At 39.6% G+C, this 10,614-nt stretch overlaps 1 protein-coding gene across 2 annotated transcripts; it reads right to left on the reverse strand.

The window, feature by feature from the left end:
• Positions 1-3,378: 3,378 nt before the first annotated feature.
• On the reverse strand, positions 3,379-10,398 carry LOC127461151 (probable G-protein coupled receptor 141). Of its 2 annotated transcripts, none has more exons than XM_051768598.1 (2): positions 10,362-10,398; positions 3,379-4,950 (listed from the first exon to the last, which is right to left on the reverse strand). In XM_051768598.1, the coding sequence occupies exon 2, from the start codon at positions 4,945-4,947 to the stop codon at positions 4,003-4,005; it is 945 nt and encodes a 314-aa protein (XP_051624558.1). In that variant the 5' UTR covers positions 4,948-4,950; positions 10,362-10,398; the 3' UTR covers positions 3,379-4,002. The 2 variants fall into 2 exon arrangements, with proteins under 2 accessions (XP_051624558.1, XP_051624557.1); XM_051768597.1 differs by lacking the exon at positions 10,362-10,398 and adding an exon at positions 8,763-8,831.
• Positions 10,399-10,614: the final 216 nt, after the last annotated feature.

Here is a 10,614-nt window from a genome sequence, read left to right on the forward strand (position 1 = left end):
CCTCACTGAGCACCAGAAAGTTTAGTTTGATTTTCTGAAATTTCTCTCTAGGAAGTCCAGCAGGTGTTTTCTTAATGGTCCCTTGACTTTTGAAGCCAGCCCTTGCTTGCAATCAAGTCCTAGCCATAGAGTTTACTTATAGGGAAAATGCACACAAAGTCCCATTTCTATGAAAACCACAGAAATGAATGACTTTATGGTTCACAAATGTCCAATCCTACAACTCTGTTCAGGAGGTTTCTGTTCAGGAACTACTGCCTCTGCTGCCTTCAGGAGTTGTCATGCCCATCTCTGGATTCCTGAAGAAAGCATCAAGTGCCTGAAACCTCAGAAATCCATTTCTTGGCCTGTAGCTGTGGAGGTCCTTTCCTCCTCAGCCAGTACCCTTAGTCTAAGGCACCCTGGTTCTTGGTAATACATGGAAATGGAAATGTCACATGACATAGACCTGTGGAAAACTGTGTGGAAAGAAAAGATCTGATAAATGCCTCAAATCAGCATTGCTGCAAAAAGAGGTCTTGCTGTATTTAACCTTGCCTTGAATTGATTTTCCATTACTCCCTGGTGAGCTAGAGAGGGAACTGATGCAGCTGAAAGACATTCATCAGACAAATACCAGCCCTATGGAAACAGTGATGCAAGGGTGCGAATAATGAGTGTCTGAGGGCAAGTTTGCTCCTATCACTGAGACTGACACTTTTTGGCAAGTCTAAGGATTCACTAAGCAGTGTAAGATGAAGGCCAGAGGCGCACTCCATATAACCTTGCTGCTGTGTGGCATAAACATGCTAATATTCTGCTCTACTATCCTCATCCCCTGTCACATTCTTCAGGTTCTATCCCCTCTATGTCCTTCTGTAATACGGGTTTTGTGTTATAACGTGGTTGTTTTCCAGTCCAGAACTATTCTCTGTGACCCAGTCAGAAAAATCAGGGTCTCCTTCAAGGCTGAGGTGCCTCTGAACGAGTAGGTGATGGCAATGGAAATTCCCCTTCCTCTATAGATTGTCTCCCACATCTCAACAGTTTCCCATCACTGCCTCTGCCATCCCTGGTCACAAGAGCCATTTGGCTAAGTTTAGGGTGCTGCTCTGGCTTTGACTACACTTTCATTTTCAGGAGTTATTCAGACTCTTCTCCTCTGTGGCATTGCATGGCAGCACCTCCACCTCTCTTCAGACATCCCAGGGAAAGCATTCAAGGATGATGCCTGGGAGGGTGGGAGAGATCAAGAAACTGGTGAAAGGCAAAGCAGGGGGAGGCTGGAGGGAGCAGCAACTTGTTCTCCTTTCAAGTTCTGTCAGCACTCTTGCTGGAAGCATCACCTTTGTCACCATCTGGCAGGTCAATTCCTGCCAGAGTTAACAGAGATTTCAGTCTCTCAGGGTGGACAGAGGCTTTCTCTGCCAGACACTTACTGTCATAGAGCAAGGCAAGTGGCAGATGTAAAGTTTGCATAGACAGTCCCATAAAAGCATGACTTGGTGCTGGATAATATCACCACTTAAATCATGAAATTACATCCACTAATCTGCTCATTATCATGCTGAGTTAGTATTAACATCATTAGCATCAATTTTTATTTGGGGAAAAAAAGGCACTAGTATTTTTTGTGATGTTATGGTGCAGACCATTGATAATGTGTGCATTTTTAGAAGAATTAAGCAACTTTTGATTTTACCACATAGAAAAACAAGATTAGTTGGGCTGCATGGTCAGGAGGTACTGTTTGTAAATATATGTTTCAATTTTTGAAAGTCTTTTGAAATTCAGATACAAAATATTTTCAGTTTACATGTATTTTTGCAGGAAAGACTTGCTTTATTTTTTCAGCACATAGTCTTTTTGTTTGTTAACAACTTTATTATGATAGAAGGGTTATAATATATTGTTACAAAGCTATGCAGTGCTTACAGAACACATGCAAGGCATTTTCTTTAACCAATCATGTTGCTATAGGAAGAAACAAAAATGTTGTGCCATGTTCCATCCTCTCTCGCCTCAAGGAGAAAATGATGTGTTTGTGTAGCCTTAAAATATATCTAGATATGAGCAGTTTATTGTTTTCTTAATGACGCACCATTAACTAGTAGTGAACTACTCATTGAACTTGTCTCCTTCCATGTTGTGAAAGTCCCTTGTAGTTCCCAGACTACCATTGAATCTGGCTGGTAGTTGACTTCCTCTTTGCCATGATCCTTTGGGAGCAAATGCTGTCTCAGACAGATTTTTCCCAGATCCACACACACTGCAATTTCTTTCTTAGCAGATGTTGTGATCCAGGCTGTTTGCTGAGGGTGAGCCATGCGAGAAGCCCGACATCTCAGCTGTGGTATGAACTTCAGTGATTTCCAACTTTTGATGTTGTATAGCATGACTCATACTCTGACCTGAAAATACCTTTTTATGATCAAGCATCCTGAGAGATATAAAGGAGAAGGAAGACAGGGAAGAAAGACTATAGAAGAGATGGGATACTATAAAGTAACCATCTTGGTGGGACCAAAACCAATGAGCATAGCTGTGATATCGCACGGGTACAGCAAGATCAACCAATTGTTTGATTGCTGTCTCGTGTGCAAGAGATGTTGAAGGTGAAGCAGAAAGGAATGGAAAAATTCACAAGTATGAAAAGGTGGACTTCAACAACATCATAAGGAGAGACTGTCACTGGAAATTTATCAGCTGATAACCTCTAATTCAACAAATGATTAAGTTAATATCCCACTGACTCTAGATGAAAAAATGTGGACTTATGCAGAACGGCAAGAAAAAAAAAAAGAAAGATATATTAGCAATTGATGCCTTGGATTATACAAGTCAGGGATTAATATTCTTTTTTGGGGATAGGTGGAAAGCAGCTGAGCTATGAAAGCCTGAATGTCTTTCACAGAATTATTTTGCTGAATTTTTCGTCTTTTCTAGTAGAATTCAATTCTGTCTTCAGAGACAGCAGCTGACTATGCCTCACTGAGATATAGCCACACTAGTTCTATTAGCTTTTACCGTTCCTCCAGTCCAAGCAATAACATTTTCATTCCTTCTCCCAGTAGAGTACAAAATTTATAGAGTTGATTTCAAGCTAAAGATACTGTGAGTAATTAGTTATCAACTTCAGAATTGCACAAAATCAACATAAGATTTTAAAAAAAACATTGTTACCTTGGATACCTAAAATATTTGACATTTTAAGACAAAACAACTGTGTCTGAATGATCTAAATAAAATGATCCTCACTGTAAAATATTTTTTAAAATTGAATAATTCTGTAAAGAATAATACATAATAATAAGGCTTTTGTTTGAACTTGCACTGTTCGTTTCAGCAGCAATATGTAATTTTTGTTAGACAACAAAACTCTTTTCTGCTACAGAGATACCATCTCCAAAAGATGATTTTGAAAAAAGTATTTTAAGAAATAACTATTTATTGCTGGTTTGGTTTTAAATAGTTTGTTTAATTGTTAATTCACTTACAAAGTTCTGTTTGTCTTTACAGCGAAGGAACAGACCTGCTCAGGAGGAACTATAGTTTCCTGATATTTTATGAGAGCTTGTGGAGAATACATATGAGATGAGTGGTAAAATTTTATAGGTCTTTGAGTTTCAAAAATCTGTACATTAGTCTGTAAAAACCTGCTTTTCTATTTGTGTTTCTGCACTGCAAATTCTCAGATCTTCTCCTAGTGCCTTTGACTTCACAAACCTTAATGTAGAAATAAAAAAAAAAAAAGACAGAAGAGCTCAGGATCTTTCTTCACTCTTCTCCAGATCCATTCGCAACTCACTGTGTAGCCCCATGAGGAAATCCCTGAGGTCACCTTCCAGTGCCAGCTGAGACACCGGAGGCAGTTTGGCACATTACTGCAGGGAGCCGGTGTGCAGAGCCCCCTGTGAGTGTGTTGCACTGTTTCCAGGGCCCACTCTGACTTACTGTTTGTCATGCCTGTCCATCACCATCCTTTCCCAGGTCCAAGTCCACACATGCCGCAGGAGGCTGACACTAGCAGCAATGCAACCTGCTGCTGAGCATCCCTACCTTTTGCTTGAATAAGCGGCTTCCACTCAGCACAAATGACAGCAGGTCCAGACAGCTCAGGGCAGTCAGGCTCAAAAAAACCTCATTGTAGCTTTCTAACTGGCCAAAATCCCTAATATGTTGTACGTAGTAGGCCCTAAAGAGGTGATAGGGAAGGAAGCAAATTATGATGACCCAGATGAAAATCAAGTTTTTCACCTGGGCCCAGAACTCTTGGTGTGACCAGAAAGAGGTGGAAAGTTTCCTTGCCACTTTTACCAGGATAAAAATCTGCAGGCCCAAGAGGACACAGGAAATGCAGGCAACAGCTACAATTAGGATGTAGTTTAGGGCTTTCACGCTCTCCCGTTGTAGTTCTTTGTGGAACTTGAAGCATGTTGTATCATTGTATGAGCCTGAGTGTCCATACCGGAAGTGAAAAACAGGCACCACAAAGATGATGACAACGACCCACACGGCAGCACTTGCCGCAACTGCGTGCAGCTTCCTATAAAACTCTACTTTGTCCTTCCATTGAAAGAAGATCAGCCACCGGATCACCAGTGTGATCACATAAAATAGGAAGGTCAGGTACATGTGGATGTGCACCATTGCACTCACCATTTTGCAAAATGGCATCTTGAATACCCACTTCTTGTTGACATAATAGTGGATGCGGAAGGGCATCGTGAAGAGGAGGAGACTATGCACAACAACCAGGTTAATGATGGCAGTAGTGGTCACAGACAGAGTGTTCATACTGAACAGCACAAATGACATTGTGATGGACCCAATTCCACCTCCAACAAAGGCAACTGAGTAGACAGTAATCAGTATGGTACTCATGGTGCTGGTGTGAATGAAGGCTGAGGAGGAGTCACTGCTGTTCCCAGTCTCTTCAGTCATGTTCCTGAAATCTTCCTTGTACATATTCTAGAAATGAAAGAATACAGAAAGACTAAGATAAAATAGGAATGAGAGGGCCTATCTAAAAAGGTAGTAGCACTTTCCACCTGGCTCTTGCCCAAGGACTAATTGTGAAATCTCACAGATGGCACCAGGACTGTAACAGTACAGTAGCTGTAACCAGTAGTTTTATCCAAACATCCTTCAGCCTAGAGGAAAACGGAAGAGAAGGTTGGGCAGAGAAACTGCTCAGTCCTCAAGACATTGCTAGCCATACCCTTAAAAACAACCATGAGTCAATAATATGTGGGAAGAAAAGATCCTTAGAGAAATTACATGATTGTGGTAGGTTAGTGCTGTTGTTAGTTCTCCTCTATTCTGAGCATCTGCATGCTTTTACAGTGAAGATCAGAGATCTTGTTTGAATTCTGCTACTCATTCATCAATTTGTTTATTTGCAACACAAATCTGTCCTTCACAGAGCCAGATAACAACCATATGTTGCTCAATCAAAGGTACAAATTTTGTTTGTTACCAAGAGCTAGGTTTTACACACACTCCTTCTTTGTGGACAGTTTATCTGAGCAAGGGATTAAACACCACGGATACCCAGACTCCATGAAGATCCTGCCCAGATCCTGCCAGACCAAGTAGCGTGGGCAGTGCTGTCCTGGTGCTCAGGGCCATTCCACATCTTACATTTAGTTACCTGGTGTTATGAAATGGGCTGCTGGAAAACACTGGGAAAGGACACCCCAGGTAAGTGTAAATCAGCCTGCCTGGCCTGTGCAGAAGCTAGATACAAGTTAATAGAAAATTTAATAAGTATGCTACATGTTTTTAATATATTACTCTTTCAAAGAGAGATTACATATCACTCTTATAATTCTAAATGCAGCTTCTCGTAGGATTTTTAAGTACTACAAGATCATATGGGGGGGTGAAAAGTTCAGGTAGGGTGTTATCCTGAAGCATATTTGCATGTATGTAGATGTCCAGAGGATGTCCACACTACAGTCACAGAAAAGAAGCAGGGAAAACTGAACGGTGCTGGGCTCTGTACTATCCCAGTTATAGTGCTACTGATACCTGAACTATAATTTAAAACTGACTCTGGTATGTCATCCATTTCACCAGTGAATCCCACAACACAAGAGGGGGTCTTCTCCCAACTGAGTTTTTGTGATATTTTATTTAATACTTCAATGTTTTAGCTTCAGAAAGTAGTTCCTCAATCTTTTCGTAAGAGTGGTGTTTCAGTTTACTTTCTTTTTTTTTTTTTAGGCAGCACATAATGCCAAATTTGGAAGAGGACAAAAGTTTTTAGTCCTCTGTTTTTATGGAAAAGACAAGATGCCTATACAGTTTCATAAACTGGTTTTTCTCATAGTGGGGAATGAATATCTGTCATGCACCTCAGATTTTTTTGTTGTTTCTTGGCAATATTCCTAAGCCTCACACTTACAGTAATCAAGATCTGTTCAGACTTTGAAAAGTTGGTTATTCTCAAGCTATCCCAATGCATCTAAGACTCCAGATACTTTATTATAACCAATATAAATATAACAGCCATATCTCAAATTGATATGCTGCTTGTTGGCATTACTGACATTTTCTGTTTGATCCTGATTTCAGAGTTACATGGACAACTAATTCCAGTGCATTAGGAGAAGTATAATGGGTTGAAAGGAAAGAACTTTTTCTCAAAGTCAAGGTAGATTGGCACACTGCAGCTCTTGCATCAGAAATGGTTCAAGTTCCTTCCAGTTCTGTTCTCATTTCTGAGACATTGCGTTTCAACCTCACAATCATGCAAGTCAGGAGGAATTAGCAATAGCTCTTCATCTGTTTCTCCAAGTTGTTAGGCTTTAATTTGAAAAGATGTCTCTAAAAAGTGACATTATCACACTGTTATGAGTTAAAATGCATATTAAAAGTTAACAAGTTTTAAAAGTGCCACAGCCCTAAAGGCAATATGCTGGAAATGTGGGTTAATGTGAGCAGCCCTAGAAGCAGGCTGCACTTGGAGAGGAAGAACCCCTAATGGTCACTCTTCAGAACCCGACGGTGAAACCTGAACTGAAGGCAGTAAGAACAGATAAGCAGAAGTCAGATAACTGATATCTTCATCAGATGTTCTGATTAAGGGAACAGCAAGAGACCTATTTCTCTCTGCAAATAAGAAACTGAAACACTGAAATGAAGGTTTCTGCAGAATTTTGTGGTCATCGTTAAATCTCCACACTGCAACATTGTGCAGGAAATGTAATTTTAATTAATCTTCAAAAAAAAAGGCTACTGGCAGCTATGATAAAAGATTGTCAGCTCCTCAAGACTGCAGGCATCCCACTGAAATATCATTGTGTGATGAATAGAGAGTATAGCATGACACAGGGTATGTTTCACAGAGGAAATGCTGCTTTCTGGTGAAATGAGGTTTCCTATTGTAATGACATTCACAAAGCTATAGCCTACTGACCTGAAATATAACTAACAAGTCCTTTTGCCAGAATTTAGCAAGAGGCACATGGAATGAGAATTAATGTGGGTCTTACAAGACTGATTGGTCATATGACATAAGGCTATATACTGAACCTCATTACAAACATGAGCTATGGAAGTCTCCAAAAGCTGCAAAATATCTCCAGCAGAGGAGGAACAACAGAAGAGACCAACGAGAGTGTCATCAAGTTAAGAACTGGTCTCTTCCCGTGTTGCTTAACCCTTTGTCAGTGTCAGCTGGTGTAAGTTCTTACTGGCTGTAACAGTACTTCAGTACTTGCCTCAGTACTGAATCCAGCTTGCTTAAAACGACTTTTTTAAGTAATTTGATCATTATCTTACATTTTGTAGAGGGGTTGTACCCTGGTCAAAGAGTTACAGTTCATTCTCATTCCTTCTTGCCTTCTCCCCACACACCACTGCCCCAAACAATGTCTGAAGCACCAAGGAGCTCCTTCAGGAGGGTATTTTGCAGCTTTGTCTCAGCCAGGCTGATTCCCCTCATGCACGCTAATTTTAGCTATTGACATCTGTAAGAAGAGAACGAGCATGGAAAGGGCTTGCACATCCAAAGGCAAAGAGTTTCTTCTCAAGGAACTGTTCTTGTTTCTGTGCCTACCTACCCCCCCTAGCAACTGCTAGTTCAGTGATATCATTCAGGTCTTGGAGCAAGGTTTGGTTTTCCTCTGTGTTGAGTCTCATCACTTGGCTAAAATTCTGCTGGACTTGTGCCTTGAACAACCATGTGGCAATGGTGGGCACCACTTCAATTTGAGTGCCATAGCAGTTACTGGTGCTAAAGGCTTGAGGACAATTGCAAAAATATCTCTGTTTTAGTCTGACAAAGGAGGTAGGTTACCAGGAGACCAGAGACTGGGTTCTTTCAAAAATATGGTCAGAATAAAGATTCTTGTGCATTCAAGATTTGACAGTTGTTGGTGTGGATAAGGTCACCACACTCATTTCTTGTAACTGTCTGTGCAGCACAGTCTGCAAGACTAACCTGGACTGCTTTCTTCAGGTCAGAACAAGTCATAATGCTCAATCCCTGGCAGTGTTCAAGGACAGGCTGCATGGGACTTTGAACGACCTGGTCGAGTGAAAGGTGTCCCTTCCCATAGCAGAACAGTTGGAACTAAATGATCTTTAAGGTCTCTTTCATCCCAAACCATTGTGTGACTCTATGATTTATGAAAACAATTTGATCTCTGTCAAAATCTTCCAAGTAAAAAATATTCATTCCAATGTTCAGGAATTTGTTTCTCTTATCTTACTGTTATTTATACTACTATTTAAAAAAAAAAAAAAAGAAAGAAAGAAAGAGAAAAAAAGATTACCATCTTTCTAACAGAATTTGTACAACTTCAGCTTCCAGGCATTTTGTGTGCTTCTGATTCTCTCTTCAGATTTAAAAACCTTTTGTCAAATTTTTACTTCCCCTATAGATACCTGGAGATAAATACAGATAAGGGATAGAAGATATTTATCCTCTCTTGATTTCAGTCATACCTGTGGCTCATCACTGCACTGCCATTATGTTCTTATTTGGTTCTTAGATGAACGACTTTGCAATGGTAAAATGCATGTTGCTTCTTTGCATCTGACTTAGCAATCCAGATCACCCTGTCACTGGTTTGCTCCATTCATTGCACGTCATTTTCCCAACCTGATCCATGAGTCACCATTACATTACATCAACATTATATCAACTTGCTGAAAAAAAAAAAAACCCATTTGTCAGAAATGATGACACTTACAATCTCTGCCAAAGCTCTAATCTGTATAACAAGTGTTTGCAAAATTTATCCCCCATACACGTCTACTGAGAGACTGGCAGGCTTCACACAGATTTTCATGTGTTCTGACAATTGGGTTCTGCAGAAGAAGCGTTTGAAGCCTGCATGCACCCAACTGAGAAGTTTCATTTGAATTTGGAGGGGAAAAAAGTTCAATTCAAATGAAAGATTTCTATTTTTGACAGACTTAATAAATTTGAAACATGAATGTTTCTCAGAACTGACATTTCTGCACTGAACTAGACTAGCCTGAAGAAAGTGCAAAATACAAATATTTTTTAACGAAAGTCTGTTTAAAATCTGCATTTGTTTCACAGATATCCTCATTTAGTCTCAGAGATGCTTTCTGTTGAAGGCATTATAATTGCATTTCAATTTGCTCTAATTCCATGCTGTGTTGTGGTAATGCAGGCTATGCCACTAGAATAATTGCAGAATTCCTTTCATTTCAGAATAATGACACACACCTGAAGTTTGAAGTATTGAATCTGCTTAGTGGAAAACACTAAAAATACAAAAGATATGAAATATCAAGTGCATGTTTACATTTTGACGTTGACTTTTTGCGAACAACTTCTAGTGATTCCTCTAACTCATTCTGTCCCTCATTGACTGATATCTTGCAGGCTGTGTTAACATTATACTGATACTTTGTAGTTTAAATTCAGTCTATTGAAGAGCAAAGGGGATGGAAAAACATGTTGGATTAGTAATCTTTCATTGGAGATTTTCACTATTTTTACACAAAAAATTAGAAACCATGAAGTCTTCCTAAAAATCATCATTTACCTTCCTAGCTGTATCTTATCAGAGATGACAAACCCTTCTGGTCTTTATAGAGACTGGGTGATATCAAGCACACACAAAAATATGGGTGAAAACAAAATGCACTGCATGAAGAAAACAAAATTTTAGAAGGCAGTGTAGAACTACAAGGTAGCAAAATAAAACAAAATGAAGCAATGTTTTTCTGTACTAGGAAATTACAAAACACAAAGAGAAAACAGTTGTGCAGAAAAGCTTTAAAATGTGTTCAAAATAAAGTAAATAGACAATTGAATACTTTTTTCCCCTTAAGTCGCAAACATTCTTTTAAAAGCTTTGCAAACCAAGGCTTTTGTTCACTCTGCGTATACTTACAGATTAGAGTTTCTCTCCACTCTTCAAGTGTTGTTTACTTAGATCTTCATTTTATGTAAGCTCTAAGAACAAAAAGCAAAAGAACTGATATTTGAAAGAGTCATTGCCTTACTTCCTTCTTTGAGCCTGTGACAAAACATTAACCTTGAGGCTCAACAGTGTGAGGGCAGGGCTGCCCATGAGTACACAACCTTGAGAAGATTTTTAGTTGCATCACCAGACCCTTTAACTTGCAGCTACTTCCTAGCCATAA

This window comes from Manacus candei, unplaced genomic scaffold, assembly GCF_025592945.1.
Source record: "Manacus candei isolate 608988 ecotype Guabito, Panama unplaced genomic scaffold, ASM2559294v1 h1tg000095l, whole genome shotgun sequence".
Taxonomy (NCBI): Eukaryota; Metazoa; Chordata; class Aves; order Passeriformes; family Pipridae; genus Manacus; species Manacus candei.